Below are 25,305 nucleotides of genomic sequence, written 5' to 3'. Positions count from 1 at the left end.
TTGTGTTAATTGAGGAATGATTTGCAAACAAATCGTGAAAGACTAAGAAATTCATACAAAGGGGGCAGAATTCAGCTTGTGTTATTGCTGGCATTTCTTGAATTCTGAGGACTTCCCCTTCTCACAAGGCCTTTTTTCCATGTTCTTAAAGAGTTCATTCATAAAGAACCAGATTCTGCTCAGTTACACTGCTGTAAATCCTGAGTAGCTCTGCTTTAATCAGTGGGATTATTTTACATTTACACCAGCGTGACTGACAAAAGGATTTGTCCCGAAGTTTTCCAGTCCATTTAAAAATTATTCATTAACAGGGCCCCTGATTAAATCCATACTACCCCAACTCACCTGGATCTGTCTGTATCTTCTTCACCTACAGTGAATGCTACAGTCAGACACATTCTGTGTGATTCTCCAGTCTGCCAGGACAACCCATGTGGGGGTATTTATACCTTTTAAAGAAATCCTCTTTCCTCCCCCCGCTGGGAATTCAGAGCCATTACAGAGGAAAATCTGCGATCAGGCACAGGGAAAAGCCACAAAGAGTAGCAGTAAATTAACCCATTCCTATTATACAGGCCCTTGGCTTAATAGCTACATCGCCATTCAATAGTATGCGATTGATCTTCAAGAGAGGACGTGCTGGGTGTGTGTGTGTGTGTGTGCCTAGTTTAAGTGTGCAAATACCCCAAAGGCCTGTCTGCATGAGGGGATCTGCACAACTAGCGGGTGCATGTGCAAAAGTGTCTATGACGTTTGAATACTTGTCCCTGCTTGTTCAGGGCTCTGTTTAGGTATGAGTGTTAGGATATAGATATTCAGGCCTGTCTGTAAATGCCTATACTTTAAGAATGTGGGTATATTTTTATCATTTAGCTAGTTATAGAGGTATAAAAGAAAGAATCAAAATCACTGTCTGCTTGTGTAAGGGGCTTCTCTCACTGTGACAGTCTGAGGCCCCGTTCCTTAGCTAAGGCCTTTGGTTAAGCAGTGGGAGCAGCCATGAGCTGGGAAGCGAAAGGTCACGTCCTCACATTCCAAACCAGTCACATTGAAATAAGGCAATTGAAATAAGGAAAGGTGATCCAATCTATCACCTCCAGAAAGGGAAGAGCCTAGAAGATGTAAAAGGAAATTTAGTTTGATAGTTTTCTGTTTGGTAAGAACTCACTTATCAATAGACACAGCTGGGAAACCCTTATGTCTTTATAGATGTCGTTGTGAAATCCTCACTTCTGTATTGTTTTGTCATTAGATTTCCCACTTTGCTCTTATTTGCATGGTCTCTGTCTGGTTCTGTGACTGTTTCTGTCTGCTGTATAATTAATTTTGCAGGGTGTAAACTAATTAAGGTGGTGGGATATAAGTGGTTAGAGAATTATGTTACAATATGTTAGGATTGGTTAGATAAATTTCAGTAAAATGATTGGTTAAGGTGTAGCTGAGAATATTACTCTATAAATTAGGGACAAACAGGAAGTAAGTTGGAATTCAAAAATAAGGAAAAAGAAACTTGGATTTAAGCTTGCTGGAAGTTCACCCCCAAAAACTTTGAATTGTTTGCACCTTTGGACTTCGAGTATTGTTGCTCTCTGTTCATGCAAGAAGGACCACGGAAGTGAGAGGGTGAAGGAATAAACCTTCGAACAATGAATATGATATAATCAGTACCCTTTTTGGTTAAGAGGGTGTTACCCAGGGTTTTCAGAACCCAAAGCAGTGGTTACTTCACTGCTTCACTCCAGGCAGTGTCAGGAATAAATCAGTGGGAACACAGCGCTTCCGGCTGATGAAAGATCGATACAAGTAAGCGTGCTTTTATTTAAAACTACAATTTATTAAAGCTCACACAGACACTAGCAATAGGGTTAGAATATCCCATATCATTACCTAGAATTCGAGAGGGCATCGAGTAGTTGACAGTAGACCAGCAATGGCCGGTTGCTTCCCCACCAGGGAGCATGGTAGTGTCAAGAAAAAATCTCTCAGGATAGCTTCCGAGAACTGCTCCAAAGTACACACTATTATCTAGTCTTTTTTAACTAACTTTTACAAAACACACAACTCATAGGGGGTGGGTCATCACCTCTCCTAACTTCAATCAACTGCTTATCAACAAACATTCCTAGCAATATTAGTCAGAATAAGCTTTTGTATCAAAGGTGTGCAAACTCATGGTCTCTATCCACTTATTTTCTTTCCGTCTCAATTTGTTGACGCTTTTCGCCCCTCCTCCCATTCTCATTAGCAGAAACTGCTAGTCTGCAGCTAGTTTTGACCTTGCCTCCAGAAGCCCTGATTGTTCAAATTAACCCTTAACGATGTGGTGTTCTATTTCATTAATTCATGGCGGCTGAATGCACACAATATGCTTGCAATTAGCTTGATCAACATCTGGAGCTACTACATCCATCCAATCCAGGCCAACATGGGGGCAGAATTAGGGTGGATGTATAAAATGCTCCCCCTCCCCCCCGGTGCCCCAGATCAGGAGATCCATTCAGAGACAGGTTCCCAAATGCTCAGAACTTCTTGTTCTGTGCAATATGAGGAGATCCTGGACAGAGGTGGTTTGGCTGCAGCTGTTGGGTCCTTTTCATATTAGGAATCAAACGTGGGTCAGATATTCAGATGAAGTGTCATGCAGGAACGGGGAAGGGACCTGCGTGCTGTGAAGCACTGCCCTTTCCCTCTGGCTGTGAGGCTGCCCCAGCATGCAGGACACAAAGGCCTCACAGGTCCTACAGAAAAACAAAGAGACGTGGGAACTTCTGTTGGGTTCTTGCATGTCTGCCATTAACTGCGCGGGAGAAGGAAAGACCTGTGGGCAAGTCATTCCAAAACTGTCCTCTGCAAAGTATCATGAACCTTCCTCTACAGAATCGGGTACTGGCCAGTGATGAGGGCAACATACTGGACTAGATGGATCTGGTCTGGGGATTTCTAGGTTCCTGCCCGGCAAGGCATGTAAACCACTATGTTCTAGCAGCAGGAAAAGGGCATTTCTAGTCGGGCCCACCTCTAGACCAGGGAAAAGCAGACAATTCTGCAACTCCATTGCTGTCTCCTCTGTGGAATGGTGGATGGTGGATGCAAGGTAGAGTTCTAGGGTTGAATTATCCGCCTTTTACTCTACGCTTTGGAACACAGACCCCGCTATCTCGGCTGGCACCTTGGTGACATTCCCAGATGAGGAGAAGCACAGTAGCAGAAGAGAGAGAACGACCCAGTGGTTAGGGCAGTAATTTCGGAGGCCTGCATTCTATTCTTGACTAGGATACAGGTAACCTTGGGCAAGTCTCTCGGTCTTTCCGTTCCCAAGCTGTAAAATGAGAAGAATAGCCCTGCCCTACTCTATTATCATACCTAGCGAGTTTTGGGAGCATCAGCTGTGCAGTATCTAGAACAGCTCACGTTCGGCAAGACCGGGGCTGGGAGAAGCCTGGTACCTTCAGTGAATTCCAACTTGGATTGTTGCATTCCAGCAGCCTCAATTTCCCCTGGTAGGGGATGTGGTAGTGGAGGTGACAATCTCCTACACTTTCTGTGCTAACCAGGCATACTGTGTAGCTGGTACCCAATGACTGTCACAGTCAAACCGATATGTGGCTGCATTTCAGTGCTGGTGACATATACCCAGTCCAGGAGTGCCGGAATCTCTAGTGGAAATTCCTGTTGCAAATTTTCACCTGGTTATAAGTGGCAGACTAAGATTTGTAAGAGATCTACTGGATCCTTCAGCTATAGATCCTCCGGTGGAAACCAAGAGAGTCCAGTAAAAATCGACACAGACCAGAAGACATCCACAGAGAGGAGGGAAAGACCAGTTCAAGGATTCCCATGGAGTCTACTGGAATTTCCACTAGGGATAAGAAATCCCCCAAATCTTGGTCCCAAGTTTAAAATCAACCAAGTCTTTTGGAAGGTTTGGAAAAGCCGAGGGAACTCCACCCCACTGAGTTACGTTTTCTTTTCACTGCACCTCATCCCTTCTGGGGTCCAGCTAGAAAGGGAAGAGCTGAAGTCTCAGAAGAATGGCTGCCTGGCCAGATTGGCAGGTGGATGCAGTCAGGAAGTGCCAGCACAGCCATGAAAGTGCCTCTTCTCAGGGTATGTCTACACCGCACACCCCCCTCCCCCGGGGAGCAAGTCTCAGAGTCTGGGGGAACATACCTGGGCTCACGGTACAGGGCTAAAGATAGCAGTGTAGCCATTTCTGATCGGGCTGGAACCGGGGCTCTGAAAACCGGTGAAGGGGGAAGGCCCAGAGCCTGGACTTCAGTCTGAGCAGGAACATCTTCACTGCTCTTCTGAGTGCTGCGGCCTCGAAGCCCGTGAGCCGGACTCAATTGACCTGGGTTCTGCGACGCTGCCATGTTTTGGTTTGTTTTCAGTGTAGACTTATTTATAGTCAAGAGTATCTACTCGTTGCACCAAATGTCTCCCCATTGGTCTTCATTGTTCACAGGGTCACTGAATGCCTCAGGGGTGTGTGGGGCTGAAATGAGGTGAGATTTCTTCTCCTCGGGAAGTTCACCGCTCCCGGGAACTGTAACACCGACACAGATTGGAAACTCTGTAGGGCACCTTTTCCTTACACATGTGTACAGCACCTGGCACGATGGGACTCGGTTTCCAGGCTGAGGCCTCTGAGCACTATCCCAATGCAAACTAAACATAAAAACATAAGGAGGCCAGCTGTGGAGTAAATATGTATGAGGCTGTATTGCCTTTTCAAACTCCTGAGGCCTCTCCCTGTGAGTGGCGTTCAGTAGCTAGCTTGTATTCATAGTGACCGGGGACTGTGAAATATTCAGCCAGAAAGGAGCGGAAGCTGACTTGTCTGGCCAGGGTGACCCTCTTGTGTAGCCAGAGGAGGTACTCCGGGCACTAATGGTCTGGCCAGGGTAGATAAAGCCTCCTAAGGGAAGTAGTGGAGGGTTCATTGCTTGGGTTATTTAAAACGAGACTGGGCAGAACACTGGGGAATGTGCTGTAGTGATCAGTTCTGCAATGGCTGAGGGATTTTGGTCTAGGAGGGACTGAAAATGACTTTTCTCTCTCTCATACCCACGACGCAGGAACAGTTTCTATTCTCCCAAGTCTGAAAAGAAAGAGTGAACTCTGTCTGCCAGAGATGGGTGGGGAGGACAAAGTGGAAGCAGAGATTCCCAGCTGAACTGCAAGACCCCCCTGCGGGGAGGAAGTGAGTTCTCTCACCCTGGCTATAAATCCACCAAAGGCAGGCAGCTGCGGGTGAGCATGTAGACCTCACACAGCCCATGAGGGAGACTGACGCCCTGGGAAAGGAGGGGAGCGCTGCAGGATTCTGGTGAGTTTGCCCACAGAATCCAATTTGTGAGGGCAAAGGAATTGGACTGTTCTGTAGCCATAGACGGGTCTGAAGCAGAACCTCAGATCCAAACACACCCACATTCTGGGCAAGTTCAAAACCTGATCCAAATTCTGTTGCTGTATATTTTAATTTCCTATTTCATCAGCCCATTGGTATTGTGCCCGACCTGATCCAGCTTGGGTGCCTATTGCATCTATAGTCTATATTTAGAATGAATGATCTGGGTTTTCACCTTAATGACTTACCTGGTTTTCCCCTCAATGAGTGATCTGGTTTTCAATGGGAGCTGATGGGTGTTCAGCACCTCCTAAAAATCAAGCTAGGTGCCCAAGCGTGGATGAAGGCAAATACTTTCAACACCCAAGATTGAGAATGTGGTGCCGAGTGGCTCTTTAGACATTTCACAAGCAGATCACCTGTCTTGAGTTCAGCGTTGGTCTTAGTTCCTTTCTGTTAAGGTGCCTGGATTCTGAAAGGGGTTATGGAGAGCAGTTTATGTGCAAGAGACTATGAGGATTACATTTGAGGTTTGCTTTTTTGAAGAAACCTGGCCTTCCTTTCTCAAGGCACAGTTTGCACCTGGAAATAACTGCCCCCACAAATCAGGTGTGTAAAGGCCTCCATGCCCACATTCCTGCTGGCAGATCATTGTGGGTGCAAACAAAGGTGGAAAGGCCTACAAGCTAATGACAGGATGGAGCCAGGAGCCATGTGTTAAAATTCCTCCACCAAATGATTGGGAAGTTTGGGGTGATTTTGTACATTCTCTAAATATTGAGAATTATTGACCTTCTGATATCACTCAGAATGTGCAAGGCGCTGTACACACACACTCACACATGCATGTGTGCACACAGAGACTTTTCTTTGTCAACATTAAGCCCTCTGTAACATACGGAGGGGGAGACAAAGGAATACAAACCAAAATATGGACCATTTTTTCCTACCATTATATGCATCTGTGATGTTAAATACATGCACATCAGCTCTAGTCGATGATCCCTTGTTCCTTGGCTGATTGGTCCTGAGGATGGGAGTGAAGCAGGAATGCAGACCAGTCCAGTTCAGGGAGGCTGTTCTATACCTGGAGGCAGCGTGGGAGAAGCAGACAGGTGTGCAGTCTGTCCCTGGAAAGAGTGGAGGGGAGAGGGGACAACACGAGAAGGGAACTGAGTGAATTAGTAAGGAGATGGAGCTGTGAAGGGCCCCGAGGATGAGAACAAGGAGCCTGTGGAGGGATTTTGTACTTTGGGTGTGCGAGAAGGGGCATGTGGACCAGAGTGGAGGAAGTTGCCAGAACCAAGGCTGGAGATGACCCGGGGTTGGAGATGGAGGAGAATTTTTGTTGTATAGATAGAAGGGTTGGATCTTAGGAACATGATGGAGCGTGAGGTGAGAGGACTTGGATTGGCCCTGCACACGCAGGTCGGAGGGTCAAAGACGTCTGCCAGGTTGTATCCCTGAGTGAGTGCGAGGCTGGAGGTGTTGTCAGCTGATAGAGCTGGGGAGAGGAGAGGGCTTGGGAACGAAGGCAATGAATTTTCCCCTTCCCCCGCCTACTCCCCAGCGTAAGAGACAGAGGGCTGGGGTCAGGGTGCTTCCCCTGGAATTCAGTCCCTACTCAACCTTTGTCAGAGATACCCTAACCATGCTGCAAAGCCCATATCTACTGTCCCAACTTCTTACCTGGGGTACATGGGGTGGGTCGCTGTTTGAGGGAGGGAAGGGTTTTGCTAATTTCTAGACTATCTGGTTTTGGCTGATTTGCTTGATACGTTTTGTGGGTTGGGGCTAATCTGGGTTGATCTTGCACAAGTGCCTAATGCTCCCAAAATAGCAAAATAAATAATTTGAAATGTGAAAGCTGCAGATGTAAATGGAGTACCAAGTTCACTGTGTCTCCTCCAGGTACTCAGGTACCATGGTGATGGCACTGAAAGAAGTGCCCATGAGAACAGAAAAGGTAATGCAAAGGCATGAAGGGAAAACTGGAAAGTCTTCTGAAGAAAAGGGTTGGTGTCACAGATCTGATGTGTAGCGCCAACTCCAGATGTGACAGAAGTGGATGCTGACATAATAGAGTGGCAGATTTCTAAGGCAAGAAGGGTCCATTATGGCCATCAAGCCTGACCTCCTGCATGTCACAGGCCAAAGAATCCACCCAATGATTCCTGCATGCAGCTCAGTAACTTGTGCTTGAGCTGGAACATCTCTCTGAGAACATCCAATCTTTATTGAAAGACCCTGAGCCCCGGGGAAGTTACTAAGCCTGTGACGGTTCTCTTGAACTGGTTAATTCCATCTTAGTTCCAGTAGCACAGTTGCATCTTATTCACAGTTTGCACTCTGAAGGCTTCAACTTCCAGCCACTAGCACTTGTTTTACCTTTGCCTGCCAGGTTCAAGAGCCCTGCAGTAGCTGATATCTTATCACTTTGTCCTTACACCCCTGGATCCAGGTTTTCGTTAATCTGAGCTCCTCGATATTTACCACCCAAGCAATGTTTCTATCAGCTCCAGACCTTGTCATCCATTCCCAAAGGAGTTGCACCCCATGAGCCAGAGTGGAGTGTGGCATCTCATACGTGTACAGTATCTGTTCATCCCATCTGATATGTTTTATTAACAGGACAGACGTTGTTGTGAAACTTACAGAGGATGCTCCTGCAGGGCAACCTGTCAGCTCCTAACGGCACAGGCTCTGATCCATCAGTGTTCTTCCTGACAGGCATCCCAGGACTGGAAGCTCTGCACCCCTGGATCTCCATCCCCTTCTGCTCAATGTTCACCGTGGCCCTTCTAGGAAACTTCACTCTCTTGTATGTTATCAAGACAGAGCCCTCCCTCCATCAGCCCATGTTCTATTTCCTCGCCATGCTGGCCATCATCGACCTGGGTTTATCCACAACCACCATGCCGAAAATACTGAGCATCTTCTGGTTTAATTCCAGGGAGATCAGCTTTAATGCCTGCCTGGTGCAGATGTTTTTCCTTCACTCGTTCTCCACCCTGGAGTCTACTTTGCTGCTGGCCATGGCCTTCGACAGGTACATGGCCATCTGCATCCCCCTGAGGTATGCCACCATCCTGACCAATTCAGTGATAGCAAAGATCGGGCTGGCAGCTTTGGCCCGGGCTGTTCTGCTAGTGGTCCCCTTCCCCTTCCTCGTCAGGAGGCTGCCCTACTGTGGGTCCCATGTCATCTCTCATTGCTACTGTGAGCACATGGCCATGGTGAAGCTGGCCTGTGCTGACACCAGGGTCAATAATGTCTATGGGATCATGGTAGTTCTCTTTATTGTGGGGCTGGATCTGTTGTTCATCTCCCTATCGTATGTCAACATCCTAAGGGCTGTCTTAAGCCTGGCATCCAAGGAAGAGCAGCTCAAGGCTTTCGGCACCTGTGGCTCCCACCTTTGCGCCATCTTAGTATTCTACATCCCTGTGGTCCTCTCCTCAACAATACACAGGTTCAGGCGCCATTTCGCCCCACACGTACACATCCTGCTGGCTAATTTCTACCTCCTCTTTCCTCCCATGATGAACCCCATCGTGTATGGTGTGAAAACCAAACAGATTTGTGACTGGGTGCTTCTCCTGTTCCGAGGGAAAAGCTTCTAGGCTGAGCAGGGAGGGGGGGAGTTAGGGGGCTGCTGAGCAATCAGGAAGCAGAGGATGCAGGAGAGGTTTTCTGAGTAACTTAGACTGCATGGTTGTGGGGGCTCTGTGTATGGGACTCTGGGATGGGAACTCCACCTCTGACTCCTAGGGAGCCATATACTGTCCCCTACACGAGCTTAGCGCTGCTGGCCGGAAGGTGATCTTGGCCTTCACCTTGTCCTCACTCTGCCCCGTTTGTGGAGTGTGAAGAGGAGTGTGAAGGCTCCTTGCACCTTCTCTTGCTTTGCTGGAATCTTGCCTTTATTAGTGACACACCGAGCCACAGCCAAGGACGTCCATGCTGCAGGAACAAATGCTGTATCTGCCGCTGAAGTTCAGTCAGCTCTGAGACGGAGAAACACATCCGGGGCCATTTGGGCCCCAGAAGAAGTGCTGAGTGCTGGGCTCTTCTGTCCCAAACATGCCACCAGGGATGCTGCTGGGTGCCAACCTTTTTTTTTTTTTTGTTGGAAATCTGGCCTTAGTTGTGGTGTCTGAACATTTGATACTCTTTCCCCAGTGGTTTAACCCTACCGCACCGCAGCACAATGCACCAGGATGAGAAAGGGGGGACGAGGAAGGGTGGCTCTGCCTCAAAGTGCACTTCGAACCTCCCCAAATCCTAACCAGAGCGATCTCAGGCACAAAATATTAAAGTTCACTTTCTGATACTGACAATAAATCAATGAAACAGAGTATTGTCTGTGTGTGTGTGTGTGTATAAAATACTCATGAAAAAGTCTTGCTCTACTTTGTTATCACCCTTGTTCCTGTTGACTAATATATGCTGGATAGCATATAGATATACATCACGTTCATAATATGTATTATCTGCACCATATATATATGAGTAGCATGCATTAACTACCAGTAACATTAACCACAAATATTGTAACAAAAGAACTAGATAAGTTCAAAAAAGAACTAGATAAGTTCATAGAGGACAGGTCCATCAGTGGCTATTAGCCAGGATGGGCAGGGATGGTGTCCCTAGCCTCTGTTTGCCAGAAGCTGGGAATGGGCGGCAATCACTTGATGATTCCCTGTTCTGTTCATTCCCTCTGAGGCACCTGGCTTTGGCCACTGTCGGCAGACAGGACACTGGGCTAGATGGACCTTTGGTCTGACCCACTATGGCCGTTCTTATGGTCTTAACAGTGATATTGCTGAAACGGCCTATACCATGATCCTGTTCATTCACTTATCCTTAGTATCCCCAAATACCTTGCATTTACTTAACTAAGGATTGGCACAAGCAGATAGGAAACTTGTCAACATGTGTAACTTGTAAAATCATATAAATAATAGCAGCTGAAATTTGTACCTGGGGGGAGCATACTGGACGGCTTTTTGGAGACTGGTATCGTATCAAATCTTTTTCTTGCTCCATATTAATAAACCTGACTGACACTGGTTATTTGGGATCTTGAGTATATTTCATATGAAAATAATGAATCAAAGCGTGGTCAAACAATACAATTTATCAACAATTCCAGATAGTTGGAATAACCTCCCATAGACATCACTGCAGAGATCCTGTGGCCCATTTTCCCTGGAAAATGGCAGTCTCTGGGGTAGCATAAAGAGAAATGGTCCCTCAGCCTCCATGACATAGCTCCGCCGTGGCTCCTCACCCCTGCCTGAGACCCTTTCCCCACAGCGCCAGGGGGGCATGGGTCGAGTTTCAAGGAATATGGGGGGTGCTGGCGCCCAAACTGCATAGGCTACTAATGGGGGGAACAATTTAAAGGTTTAGCCACCCCCCACAAACAGCTCGAGTCACAGCCCACAAGCTGGGCAGGCCCCCTCCCAGTTGCAAGGCACCCAGCACTGCCATGTACAACTGGGAAGTGGACAGCGATGAGGAGTCCTGTGCCAGGCGCCGGCCCCAGCCCCCATGCTGGTGGGGTGGTGTCTGGCGATGGCCCCCACCCAGGTCTGGAGGAGCCCAGGATCTCTGGTGGGTGGCAGAGGGCAAAGCGGAGCTGCCGGGGGTGGGCGAGGAGAAGGGGCCGGCCCCGAGACAAGGTGGTTCCCAGGTGGCTGGAGGATTTATGGCTGTTCCTGCTGCGAGCCACACCCCATGATCCATGGCTGTTGGGCCCCCTGGAGTAACAGCCCTGCTGCCCCCCAGGTACTGGGGCTGGACTGTGTCACTCTGCTTCCACCTGGACAATGCCATGATCTGGACCAACATAGGTAACAGCTGGGCCCAGTCCCTCTGCCCAGCACTGGTGGCCCCTGTGTCCTTTCCTTGATTCTCGGGCAGGGGGTGACTGTGGGGTGCACCCGGTTACTGGGGGGTGTCTGCGGCAGGGCTGCCAGGTGGTGACAGGGCTGTTGCCAGGTCCCCTGAGCCTGCCGTGCCCTCACTCCACCCCTTCCCGCCTAGAGTCTCCTGCACGCCGCAGGAGGCTGGGGAAGGAGGGGGCGGTGCTGATCAGCAGGGCTGCTGGCAGGCAGGTGGGGGAGCTGACGGGGGGCTGCTGACGTGTTACTGTGGCTCTTTGGCAATGGGCGCTGGTCAATTCTGGCTCCTTCTCAGGTGCAGGTTGGCCACCCCTGGATGAGAAAGCTGGGTGTACAGGGCCAAAGTAATATGAGATCTGAGCTGTGTTTGAAGAGTTCTTCTTCAGGTCACTGATTTCATAAGAATTGGGCTGGGCCTTATTTCAGCCAAAACTCAGGTGCTGAACTGTATTGAAGTTCAAGACTTCTCAGTTAGATTGAAAGATAATAGGGTAGGGAACTGGCTATGAGAGAAACCCCATGTCACATGCATTACAAGCCAGGAAATCAGCTTATTAAAATTGAAAAAATATCATTGTCGTGGAGACAGCAGGGCTTAGTGGATAGAGCACTGCACTGGGATACCAGAAACCTAGGATCATTTCCTAGTTGGGTCATTGGGCTGCTGGGTGAGATTAGGTAAGACACTTAACCTCCCTACAGGCAAGGAGTGAGCAGGCCTGGCCCTCTTGCTAGTGATGGACAAACGAGGCAGGAGCACAGCCAAGTGTAACTTCTATGGTGACCACCTCAGGCAGAGCACGGGGACTATATGCTGCACCCCATGCAAAGGTGACATCGTTCCCACACCAGCATGTACAGACCTTTCACGCCATGGTTTGTGAAGAGCTTTAAAATTGTTCAAGATGCAAGATGCTGCAGAAAGATACATCAGCACTAATGATCCCTGTGCATTAGGGGGGTGGGGCACTTGCTGATGCGTTTCCCAGCACTAGACTCCACACAAGGTGCAGGCTAGAAGCTTTTCCTTCGAAACAGGAGAAGCACCCGGTCACGAATCTGTTTGGTTTTCACACCGTACACGATGGGGTTCATCATGGGAGGAAAGAGGAGGTAGAAAGTGCCCATCAGGACGTGTACGTACGGGGCGATTTGGTGGCTGAACCTATGAGTTACTGAAGAGAGAACCCCTGGTACATAGACCACTAAGATGGCGCAAAGGTGGGAAACACAGGTACCGAAAGCCTTGAGCTGCTCTTCCTTGGATGCCAGGCTTAAGACAGTCCTTAGGATCTTGATGTATGACAGGACGATGAACAGCAGATCCAGCCCCACAATGAAGAGAGCTACGATGATCCCATAGATGTTATTGATCATAGTGCTGGCACAAGCCAGCTTTGCCACAGCCATGTGATCGCAGCAGCAATGGGAGATGACATGGGACTGGCAGAATGGCAGCCTCCTGACGAGAAAGGGCAGAGGGACCATGAACAGAACAGCCCGGGCCAAAGCCGCCAACCCGATCTTCGCTATCATTGAATTGGTCAGGATGGTGGCATATCTCAAGGGGTTGCAGATGGCCACGTACCTGTCGAAGGCCATGGCCAGCAGCAGAGCAGACTCCATCATGGACATTGAATGAATGAAAAACATCTGCACCAGGCAGGCATTAAAGCTGATCTCCCTGGAATTAAACCAGAAGATGCTCAGTATTTTCGGCACGGTGGTTGTAGATAAAACCAGGTTGATGACGGTCAGCATGGCGAGGAAATAGAACATGGGCTTGTGTAAGGAGGGCTCTGTCTTGATAACATACAAGAGGGTGCAGTTTCCTAGAAGGATCATGGTGAACACTGAGGAGAAGGGGATGGAGATCCAGAGGTGCAGAGCTTCCAGCCTCGGGATGCCCGTCAGGAAGAACACTGATGGATCAGAGCCTGTGCCGTTGGAACCTGACAGGTTGTCTTGTTGTGGCATCATTTGCAAGTCTCACATGTCTTTCCTTTCAATAAAACATAATACATGGAATGAACAGACCCTGTAAATTAAATACATACTAGGGGTCAGTCTCAGTTCTGGAGGAAGTGGACTGACCTTTTGTTGAGTTCATCAGTCATGTTGCAACAACACTAATCATACAAACCCTGATATTTTTCTGTGCAAAATCATTTAGAGTTTTTAGAATGTCATTACAAGTAATGACTAATGAACCCCACTTGATTACAAGTATCCTACCTGGTGTACCTTGCTGCTAGGAGATGCGCATTGTTTAGTGTGCATTCTGCCGTGAAGTACCTAGTATATCTGGCCGCACGGCACACTCTCTCAGAAATACCTGGCATATTAAGCTTCATGTAACAAGATGTACCTGGTACCTTCAGCAGCACACTCTGGGTATTCAGCCTGGATGTATGTAGTTCATTATGGAACATGCATGAGCAGTGCTATTTTGATCTCATTGATGACCAAGGGTACATCTACAGCAAGTGTCAGCCCGCGGCAGCAAGTCTCAGAGCTCAGATCGACAGGCTCGGGGTACCTCGCTAAAACAATCTGTGTAGATACTGTAGCTCGTGTTCGGGCTCCACCCCACCAGCTTCAGAGCCCGAGTCTCAACATCTACACAGCTATTCTTAGCGCGGTGCCCCGAGAAGCACGAGCCTACATCTGTTGACACCAGCTGTGAGGCTAACTGCCGCTCACTGCATAGACAAACCCAAAGAGCCTATGAGTCTGATCCCACTCCCATTGAAATCAGGGGAAGAACTCCCCACCAACTTCTGCGATAACTGAGCCGTTCTTCTTAGGGGACAAATCTGAGGAACTGTCCCAGGTGTCAGTAGAGATGGTTTTGGAACAAACTGATAAATTAAACAGTAATAAGTCACCAGGACCAGATGGGATTCACCGAAGAGTTCTGAAGGAACTCAAATATCAAATTGCAGAACTACTAACTGTGGTAAGTGACCTATTACTTAAATCAGCCTCTGTACCAGATGACTAGAGGATAGCTAATGTGATGCCAATTTTTAAAGAAGGTTCCAGAGGCAATCCTTGTAATTACAGCCCAGTGAGCCTAACTTCAGAACCAGGCGAATTGGTTAAAATGATAGTAAAGAACAGAATTACCGGACACATAGATGAACAAGATTTGTTGGGGAAGAGCCAGCCTGGATTTTGTAAAGGGAAATCAGCCCTCACCAATAGAATTCTTTGAGGAGGTCAGCAAATGTGTGGACAAGGGTGATCCAGTGGCTATAGTGTACTTGGACTTTCATAAAGCTTTTGACAAGTTTCCTCCTTAAAGGCTCTTAAGCAAAGTGAGTTGTCAAGGCATAAGATGGAAGGTTCTCTCATGGGTCAGTAGCTGGTTAAAAGACAGGAAACAAAAGGTAGGAATAAATGGTCAGTTTTCAGACTGAAGAGAGGTAAATAGCAAAGTCCCCCAGGGGTCTGTAATGGGACCAGTGCTGTTCAACATAGCCATAAATGATCTGGAAAAGGGGGTAAACAGTGAGGTAGTGACATTTGCAGATTTTATACAAAATTACTCAAGACAGGTAAATCCAAAGAAGACTGTGAAGAGTTACAAAGGGAACTCACAAAACTGGGTGACTGGGCAACAAAACAGCAGATGAAATTCAGTGTTGATAAATGGAAAGTGATGTACATTGGAAAACATCATCCCAACTATACATATAAAATGATGGGGTCTAAATTAGCTGTTACCACTCAAGAAAGAGATCTTGGCGTCACTGTGGATAGTTCTCTGAAAACATCCACTCCATGTGCAGCGGCAGTCAAAAAAGCGAACAGAATGTTGGGAATCATTAGAAAGAAAATGAGTACTTGTGGCACCTTAGAGACAAACAATTTATTTGAGCATGAGCTTTCGTGAGCTACAGCTCACTTCATCGGAAGCTTTAGGTCACAAAAGCTTATGCTCAAATAAATTTGCTAGTCTCTAAGGTGCCATAAGTACTCCTTTTCTTTTTGCAAATACAGACTAACATGGCTGCTACACTGAAACCAGGGAATCATTAGGAAAGTGATAGATAATAAAACAGAAAATATCCTAATGCCACTGTATAAATCCATGGTATGCCACATCTTGAATACTACATGCAGTTTAGGTCACCACATCTCAAAAAAGATATATTAGAATTGGAAAAGACAAAGAGAAGGGAAAAGATGACTAAGGGGTATATGATAGAGATCTATAAAATAATGACTGGTGTGGAGAAAGTGAGCAGGGAAGTGTTATTTACTCCTTCCCATAATAAAAGAAGCAGGGGTCACCGAATTAAATTAATAGGCAGCAGGTTTAAAACAAACAGGAGGAAGAATTTCTTCACACAACACACAGTGAGCCTGGGGAACTTGTTGCCAGGGGATGCTGCAAAGGCCAAATGTCTAATTGGGTTAAAAAAAGAATTAGATAAGTTCCTGGAGGATTGGTCCATCAATGGCTATCAGTCCAGATGGTCAGGGATGCAACTTGATGATCTGGGTGTCCTAAGTCTCTAATTGCCAGAACCTGGGACTGGGACAATAATCGTCCTGTTCTGTTCATTGCCTCTGAAGCATCTGGTACTAGCCACTGTTGGAAGACAGGATACTGGGCTAGTTGGAGCATTTGTCTCACCCAGTATGACCATTCTTATGTTGTATGATACTTGTCAGAGGCTTCACAACTGGTCAGTTTTACAGCGAAAACTCCCTATTTCCAGGCCTATGAAACACCCCCCGCCCTCCGCTGAAATACTGCAGGACTGTGAGGCTACGCTTATGCTGTTTCTGGTTTGGGGAAAACTAGAAATGGCACACCAAGAAAATATGACTTACGTAATGTCTTCCTGAAGCTTTGTCTGCCCTCGGCATGTGAGGTATGTGTAGTTACACACCCCATTGACAAGCAGGTGTGTAGCTACCCATGGCAGGGAAGGGCTCTGGCAATGGGCAGGCAGCAGGGAAAGGCTCCTCACTGCCAGAGCCTTTCCCCACTCCTGGAGCCTTTCACTGCAACGGGGAGAGGCTCCGGCAGCAGGGAGGCAGCGGGACACTCAGTGGTGGGTATGGGAGCACGGCTTGGGTGTGTGGAGAACTGTGCAGGGTGTAGAGCTTAGGGTTCCGCCAGACCTGTTCTCTACGTGCCTCAGCAGTGACTCTCCATCGACACGGCTCTTTACCCCCATGCTAGCCGGGCACGCAGCGTCGGCTCTCCACATGCTGCCGTGAATGTGGACAGGCCGTCGGTTCCAGAAGCAAAGGGACTCAGATGAATCCCTTTCGGCCTATTTATATTGCAGCAGGAGGGTTGTAGTGTGGTGCATAGCTGCGGCACACACGTATTCAAAACCGACTTTGGAGAGAAGAAATCTTATGCTATAAAAATCCAAATGAACAGAGATGCAGAGACTATTTTCACAAAGGGAAAAAATATTACAAGCTGCTACAGCCCATATTTATCTAAGGTTGTAGAAAAAATATTACTTATTTCATTAACTGAGAATAAATTCTGATCAAATTATTATGGAGTCATAGGTTTTAAGGCAAGAAGAGACCATTCTGATCACCTGCTCTGGCCTCCTGAATAACACAGGACACAGAATTTCACCACGTGAGTTCTGCCTCAAACCCATAATGTCCCTTGGAGCTAGACCGTTTCTCGTCTCAGTTTGTCTAGTCTCAGCTCCCAGGCATTGGATCTCATTCTGCCTTTGTCTGCTAGATTAAAGAACCTTCTACAGTCAGAAAGCTCTTCCCATCTATGGACTTAAAGACTGTGATCAAGTCACCTCTTAACCTTCTCTCAGATAAACTGAATAGATTGAGCTTGTTCTGTCTCTGGCAGTTAAGCCACGTTCTCCAGATCTGAAATCATTCTTGTAGCTCTTTTCTGAACCCTTTTCAATCTGTCCACAACCTTTTTGAAGTGTGGGCACCGGACCTAGAAAGAGTGTCCAGTGATGGTCTCTCCAAGCCGCACACCTCTTTATTTCTGCTCCATATTCCCCTGCTTATGCCTTCAAGGAGGGAATTTGTTCTCTCCATCACCACATTGCACTGGGACCTCATGTACAGCTGGTTACACATCATGACTCCGAGTTCTTTTTTGAGTCAGTGCTTTCTAAAACAAAAGTCCCCCATCCTGTAAGTGTGATCTGTGGTCTTGGTTCCTCGATGTAGAACCTCACATTTAGTTGTAATGCACATTGTAATGTAATGTGCACGTTGTTCAAGTGAGCCCAGTTTAGCAAGTGACTGAACTCGTTTTAGGGGACAGCCCTGTCCTAATCATTCCTTGTCTCTCTGTCAAAACATATGTCCCCCAGTCTGAAATCTCCCAATAAAGAGTCTCTCACAGTACAATTGTACCAGGGGAGAGAACTATGGCTCTGTGTGTAACCTGAACATCCCTGATATTTTGGAATACTCACTTGTTTCTTCCTGAACTTTTTTTGGTTGTTTGTTTTTTTGATGGAATTAAATAGTTCCCTTCTAAATGACCAACCTCACTCTACTCTCACTTATGCGGGCGTAAATCCAGAATCATTCCAGTTTTACACCAGTTTGACTGACAGTAGATTTGGCCCAAAGCTTTCCATTTCTTTTAAAAATCTCCTATTTAGAAAGTTCCTTGATTAGCTTTAATATAAACTGCCCCAGCTCACCTGAACCCTGGCTGCGTCTTCTTCCCTCTCAGCACATGCTGAAGTCACACACAAACTGCAGGACTCTGCACTCAGCTGAGATCAACTGGGGGAGAGTATTTATATTTCCATATGACACACACCCTGGTGACTTTACTCGGTGGCAGTTGAGAGACTTGGGTCATTATCGCGGCACATTTGCTTTGGGGCCTAGAGGGTCACAGCAAATGGTGAATGTAGATTAACCCAGGTCTCTCCTGCTGGGCTGGTGTTCATATCGACATCTACGTGAAAAAGTGTGGGCCAAACCCTCAGCAGAGTGCATGCATGTGTCGTCCATATTGCACGTGTCCACAAAATAGTGTGCAAATCCCCACAACTGATGTGTGTACCAGGGATTTACATACCTAAATTGGGCAGGTGGAAAAGTGCACACACAGTGTGCAGGACTTCACCCTGCGTGTTAGGGCTCTGCTTGGAGTTGACTATGAAGACAGCTGAACACTGGTTTGGGAAAGAGATGGGTAATGACATCTTACGTGTACATGGCCTCTTTTATCCAGTAGAATCCCCCAAACCTCATTCTACAGAGACCCACTCACGCATTGCAGACATGCAGCCAGCTCTGGGGTGGAACATAAGCAGCAAAACTACAAAAGCGCAGCTTCTTTGGGTAGGAAGAAGGGCCCCCCTGTATAGGCATAGTTTGACTTCAATATTTGGGGGGCAGATCCAGGCAGAAAAAGCGGGGCCACTCTTGGGGGAGAAATTCCACGCCTACCCCATGTTTGCAGTGCTGGGCCCGCTGTGGGGTCACTGCTGGCCTGTGGGGGCTGGGCACTTGCCCTGGTGTTTCTTCAGGTCTTCCATAGGGACCCGTGGGGAGGGGGAGGGGATTTAACCATGGCCACATGGTGACTAATGCCAGGTGTACACAGTCGGGGGGGGGCCTTGGAAGCCACGGCTGGAAACCACCCAGCCTCCATGAGCTGGGGGTGGGGTCGGGGCTGCCCCACTCCTGCGTGTGGGTTTCTTGCTGACTCAGAACCAGCCCCGTGCTCGGTCACATGGTACCGCCGGGCCCCCTCCCTGTGCGGTAGCTGGCCAGAGCTGAGCCCGTCAAGTGAGCCGGGAGGCCAGGGGAACTGGAAGCTGCACCCCGTGGGGAGAGCCAGGAGTACCAGCTGGGTGCGGCAGGGCGAGGGACCTGCATGGGGTGGGGGGAGAGGAGGGCGTGACTCGACTTGTTTGGTGGGTGGCTGAACCTTTACATTGTGCCCCCCACTACCAGTGGGTGCAGATTGATAGTGCCCCCTCCCGCCTCGCCCACCAGGCCGGCAAGCCGTCGTCCCCTGAGACGGATCAAATGGGAAATCAGGCCAGGGGCTGAGCCCGCAGCCTGGCCTCCCCAGGCCGCCTCGCGTCCCTCAGGGGAGGGGCACGGCAGGGCGTGCGCGGCCCCTCGCCTCAGTGGGGACCGGGGCCAGCGAGGGGGCGACGGGACCAGGCAGGTCCCACAGCCGGTCCCCGCCAACACCCTGCCCCTCAGCAGCCCACTGTGCGCCTGGAGCCCATCGCCTGGGGTTGGCAACTTTCTAACCCCTGAAATCCAAACTCCCTGTCCCGCCCCTTCCCCTGAGGCCCCGCCCCCACCCCACCTCTTCACTGGGGCCCCTCCCCCTACCACGCCTCTTACTCCGAGGCCCCACCCCCTGCCCTACCTGTCTTCCCCCCCCTCCCTGTCGCTCGCACTGCATTCCCACCCCCATCTCAGTCCCCATCCCCTGGGATTCACCTGCCACCTGCAGAGCCGGGCTGGGAGGAGTTGACGCTGACCCTGCCCAATTGCGGCACAGCGGGACATGTCAGGCGTCAGTCCCCAGAGCCAGGGGCTGCGGTGGGAAATCAGGGCGCGGGGGGGAGATCAGTCCCTGGGGGGGGGTTGGGGTATGTGGAAATTGGCGCACAGCGGGCGGGGGGGGGAATAGGAGCAGAGCAGGCAGTGGGGAATTCGGGGGACAGCAGGGGAGGGAAATCGGGGCACAGCGTGGGTGGCGGGGAATCAGGGCACAGCGGGGGGGAAATCGAGGCACAGCCATGTGGGGGTCAGACAGGTGTCCAGGTGGAAGCAGAGTGACACAGCCCAGCCCCGGTCCTTGGGGGGCAGCAGGGCTGATACTCCAGCGGGCCCAACAGCCATGGATCATGGGGTGTGGCTCGCAGCAGGAATAGCCATGAATCCTCCACTCACCTGGGAACCACCTCTTCTCGGGGCCGGCCCCTTCTCCGAGCCCACCCCCGGCAGCTCTGCTTTGCCCTCTGCCACCTGCCGGAGATGCTGGGCTCCTCCAGACCTGGGTGGGGGCCATCACCGGACACCACCCCACCAGCATGGGGGCTGGGGCCAGCTCCTGGCACAGGACTCCTCATCACTGTCCACTTCCCAGTTGTACATGGTGGTGCCGGGTGCCTTGCAGCTGGGAGGGGGCCTGCCCAGCTTGGGGGCTGTGACTCGAGCTGTTCCGAGGGGGCGGCTGAACCTTTAAATTATGCCCCCCAGCAACGTACGCAGTTTGGGGGGCTGTCCCCATAATCCTCCAAACTCCGCCCATGCCCCCCTGGCACTATGGGTGGGGGTGGGGAGCCATGGCGGGGCGATGTCAGTGGTTTTCCAGGGAAAATGGGCCATAGGATCTCTGCAGCGATATCTATGGGTGGTTATTCCAACGATCTGGATTTCTCGATAAATTGTATCGTTTGACCACACTTTGGTTCATTATTTTGTTAGGAAATATACTCAAGAGCCCAATGTCAGGGAGGTTGATTAATATGGCCCAGGAACAAGGTTTGATACGATACCAGTCTCCAAAGAGCTGTCCCGTTCAGCGACACCGCATTCACCTTATACTGATGGTGCCCTCCACCAGGTACAAATTTCGGCTGCTATTATTTATGTGATTTTACAAGTGACAACATGTTTACAAGTCTCCTACCTACTTGTGACAAATGCTTAGTTAAGAAAATGCAAGGTATTACGGGATACTAAGTGAATGAAAAGGATCATGGTACAGGTCAGTTTCAGCTATATCACTGTTAAGACCATAAGAATGGCCATAGTGGGTCAGACCAAAGGTCCATTTAGCCCAGTATCCTGTCTTCCGACAGTGGCCAGTGCCAGGTGCCCCAGAGGGAATGAACAGAACAGGGAATCATCAAGTGATCCATCCCCTGTCACCCAATCTGAGCTTCTGGCAAACAGAGGCTAGGGACAACATCCCTGCCCATCCTGGCTAATAGCCACTGATGTACCTATCCTCCATGAACTTATCTAGTTCTTTTTTTAACTTATCTAGTTCTTTTGTTACAATATTTGTGCTTAATGTTTTTGGTAGTTAATGCATGCTACTCGTATATACATGGTGCAGATAATACATATTATGAACGTGATGTATATCTATATGCTATCCAACATATATTAGTCAACAGGAACAAGGGCGATAGCAAAGAAGAGCAAGACTCTTTCACGAGTATTTTATACACACACACACGCACGCACATGGAGACAATGCTGTGTTTCATTGATTTATTGTCAGTATCAGAAAGTGAACTTTAAATACTTTGTGCCTGAGATCGCTCTGGTTAGGATTTCGGGAGGTTCGAAGTACACTTTGAGGCAGATCCACCCTTCCTCGTCCCCCCTCTCTCGACCTGGTGCATTGTGCTGCTGTGCGGTCGGGTTAAACCACTGGGGACAGACTCTCAAATGTTCAGACACCACAACTAAGGCCAGATTTCCAAAAAAAAAAAAAAAAAAAAGAAAGGTTGGCACCCAGCAGCGTCCCTGGTGGCACGTTTGGGACAGAAGAGCCCAGCAGTCAGCACTTCTTCTGGGGCCTAAATGGTCCCGGGTGTGTTGCTCCATCTCAGAGCTGACTGAACTTCAGTGGCAGATACAGCATTTGTTCCTGCAGCATGGACGTCCGTGGCTGTGGCTGGGTGTGTCAGTAATAAAGGCCAGATTCCAGCAAAGCAAGAGAAGGTGCAAGGAGCCCTCACACTCCTCCACACTCCTCTTCACACTCCTTCACACTCCACAAATGGGGCTGAGTGAGGACAAGGTCAAGGCCAAGATCACCTTCCGGCCAGCAGCGCTAAGCTTGTGTAGGGGACAGTGTACGGCTCCCTAGGAGTTGGAGGTGAAGTTCCCATCTCAGCATACACAAAACCCCCACAACCATGCTGTCTAAGTTACTCAGAAAACCTCTCCTGCATCCTCTGCTTCCTGATTGCTCAGCAGCCCCCTCCTGCTCAGCCTAGAAGCTTTTCCCTTGGAACAGGAGAAGCACCCGGTCACGAATCTGTTTGGTTTTCACACCGTACACGATGGGGTTCATCATGGGAGGAAAGAGGAGGTAGAAATTGGCCAGCAGGATGTGTACGTGTGGGGCGACATGGCGCCCGAACCTGTGTATTGTTGAGGAGAGGACCACAGGGATGTAGAATACTAAGATGGCGCAAAGGTGGGAGCCAGAGGTGCCGAAAGCCTTGAGCTGCTCTTTCTTGGATGCCAGGCTTAACACAGCCCTTAGGATGTTGACATACGATAGGGAGATGAACATCAGATCCAGCCCCGCAATGAAGAGAACTACCATGATCCCATAGACATTATTGATCCTGGTGTCGGCACAGGCCAGCTTCACCATGGCCATGTGCTCGCAGTAGCAATGAGAGATGATGTGGGACCCGCAGTAGGGCAACCTCCTGAGGATGAAGGGGAGGGGGACCACTAGCAGAACAGCCCGGGCCAAAGCTGCCAGCCCGATCTTTGCTATCACTGAATTGGTCAGGATGGTGGCATATCTCAGGGGGTTGCAGATGGCCACGTACCTGTCGAAGGCCATGGCCAGCAGTACAGCAGACTCCATGATGGAGAATGAGTGAATGAAAAACATCTGCACCAGGCAGGCATTAAAGCTGATCTCCCTGGAATTGAACCAGAAGATGCTCAGTATTTTCGGCACGGTGGTTGTGGATAAAACCAAGTCGATGATGGCCAGCATGGCGAGGAAATAGAACATGGGCTGATGGAGGTTGGGCTCTGTCTTGATAACATACAAGAGGGTGCAGTTTCCTAGAAGTGCCACGGTGAACATTGAGCAGAAGGGGATGGAGATCCAGGGGTGCAGAGCTTCCAGCCCCGGGATGCCCGTCAGGAAGAACACTGATGGATCAGAGCCTGTACCATTGGAACCTGACAGATTATCTTCTTGTGGCATCATTTGCCAGTCTCACATCAATGAATTTCCTTTCAATAAAACATAACACATGGAATGAACAGACCCTGTAAATTAAATACATACTAGGGGCCAGTCTCAGCTCTGGAAGATGTGGACTGACTTTTCATTGAGTTCATCTGTCATGTTGCTATAACACTAATCATACAAACCCTTATATTCTACTGTGGAAAATCATTTAACGTTCTTAGAATGTCATTACAGGTCATGACTAATGAACCCCACTTGGTTACAAGTATCCTATCTAGTGTACCTTGCTGCTAGGAGATGTTCATTGTTTAGTGTGCATTCTGCCTTGAAGTACCTAATGTATCTGGCCACATGGCACATGCTTTCAGCCTAGAAATACCTGGCATTTTAAGCTTCATGTAACAAGATGTACCTGTTACCTTCAGTAGCACACTCTGGGTATTCAACCTGCATGTACGTAATTCATTGCAGAACATGCATGACTAGTGCTATTTTGATCTCAGCGATGACCAAGGGAACATCTACACAGCAAGTGTCAGCCCACGGCAACAAGTCTCAGAGCTCAGATCGACAGACTCGGGGTACCTCGCTAAAACAAGCTGTGTAGATGCTGGAGCAGAAGTTGGGGCTCCAGCCCACCAGCTTCAGAGCCCAAGTCTCAACATCTACACAACTATTCTTAGCACGGTACCCCGAGAAGCACAAGCCTGCATCTGTCTACCCGAGCTGTGAATCTAACTGCCACTCGCTGCATAGACAAATCCAAAGAGCCTATGAGTCTGATCCCATTTCCATTGAAGTCAGGGGGAGAACTCCCCACCGAGTTCCGGGATAACTGAACTGGGCATCCCGGGGCTGGAAGCTCCATTGCTTCTTGTCCTATCCTCAGATGTTAAGAAGAATAAATTTCTCCTTCCACCTTGTAACAACCTTTTATGTACTTGAAAACTGTTATCTTGTCCCTTCTCAGTCTTCTCTTCTCCAGACTAAACAAACCCATTTTTTTCAATCTTCCCTCATAGGTCACGTTTTCTAGACCTTTAATAATTTTTGATGATCTTCTCTGGACTCTCTCCAATCTGTCCACATCCTTCCTGAAATGTGGCACCCAGAACTGGACACAATACTCAAGCTGAGGCCTAGTCAGAGCAGAGTAGAGTGGAAGAATTACTTCTCGTGTCTTGCTTACAATACTCCTGCTAATACATCCCAGAAAGACGTTTGATTTTTTTGCAACAACATTACACTGTTGACTCATATTTAGCTTGTGGTCCACTGTGACTCCCAGATCTCTTTCTGCAGTATTCCTTCCTAGGTAGTCATTTCCCATTTTGTATGTGTGCAACTGATTGTTCCTTCCTAAAGGGAGTACTTTGCATTTGTTCTTATTGAATGTCATCCTATTTACTTCAGACCATTTCTCCAGTTTGTCCAGATCATTTTGAATTTTAATCCTATCATCCAAAGCATTTGCAACCCCTCCCAGCTTGGTGTCATCCACAAACTTTTAAAGTGTACTTTCTGTACCATTATCGAAATCATTGATGAAGATATTGAACAGAACCAGACCCAGAACCGATCCCTGCGGGACCCCACTCATTATGCCCTTCCAGCATAACTGTGAACCACTGATAACTACTCTATGGGAATAATTTTCCAACCAGTTATCCACACACCTTATAATAGCTCCTTCTAGTTTGTATTTCCCTAGTTTGTTTTTGAGAAGGTCATGTGAGACAGTATCAAAAGCCTTACTAAAGTAAAGATATACCACATCTGCCACTTCCCCCCATCCACAAGACTTGTTACTCTCTCAAAGGTTTGACACAATTTGTTCTTGACAAATACATGCTGACTATTATTTATCACCTTATTATCTTTTAGGTGTTTGCAAATTGATTGATTAATTATTTGCTCCATTAGCTTTCCAGGAACAGAAATTATTTCCCTTTTTATAGATGGGCACTATATTTGCCCTTTTCCAGTCTTCTGGACTGTCTCCCATCTTCCATAACTTTTCAAAGATAATTGCTAATGGCTCAGATATCTCCTCAGTCAGCTCCTTGAGTATTCTAGGATGCATTTCACCAGGCCCTGGTGATTTGAAGACATCTAACTTGTCTTAG

General features: G+C 48.5%; 3 protein-coding genes across 4 annotated transcripts; 1 reads left to right on the top strand and 2 right to left on the bottom strand.

Annotated features, from left to right (window-relative positions):
- The first annotated feature begins 8,010 nt into the window (after positions 1 to 8,010).
- Positions 8,011 to 8,973, top strand: LOC140898562 (olfactory receptor 52K1). Its single transcript, XM_073312570.1, has one exon. The coding sequence runs from the start codon at positions 8,011 to 8,013 to the stop codon at positions 8,971 to 8,973; it is 963 nt and encodes a 320-aa protein (XP_073168671.1).
- Positions 8,974 to 12,276: 3,303 nt separating this feature from the next.
- Positions 12,277 to 13,239, bottom strand: LOC140898519 (olfactory receptor 52K1). The gene has a single exon (XM_073312437.2). The coding sequence runs from the start codon at positions 13,237 to 13,239 to the stop codon at positions 12,277 to 12,279; it is 963 nt and encodes a 320-aa protein (XP_073168538.2).
- An 8,989-nt stretch (positions 13,240 to 22,228) lies between these two features.
- Positions 22,229 to 24,179, bottom strand: LOC140898405 (olfactory receptor 52K1). Of its 2 annotated transcripts, XM_073312296.1 has the most exons (2): positions 24,167 to 24,179; positions 22,229 to 23,151 (listed from the first exon to the last, which is right to left on the bottom strand). In XM_073312296.1, the coding sequence occupies exons 1-2, from the start codon at positions 24,177 to 24,179 to the stop codon at positions 22,229 to 22,231; spliced, it is 936 nt and encodes a 311-aa protein (XP_073168397.1). The 2 variants fall into 2 exon arrangements, with proteins under 2 accessions (XP_073168397.1, XP_073168334.1); XM_073312233.1 differs by lacking the exon at positions 24,167 to 24,179 and having other exon boundaries at positions 22,229 to 23,191.
- Positions 24,180 to 25,305: the final 1,126 nt, after the last annotated feature.

Source organism: Lepidochelys kempii, chromosome 1 (assembly GCF_965140285.1).
Source record: "Lepidochelys kempii isolate rLepKem1 chromosome 1, rLepKem1.hap1, whole genome shotgun sequence".
NCBI classification, from domain to species: domain Eukaryota; kingdom Metazoa; phylum Chordata; order Testudines; family Cheloniidae; genus Lepidochelys; species Lepidochelys kempii.
The sequence above is the reverse complement of the archived record's forward strand: the minus strand, read 5'-3'. Positions and strand labels throughout refer to the sequence as shown.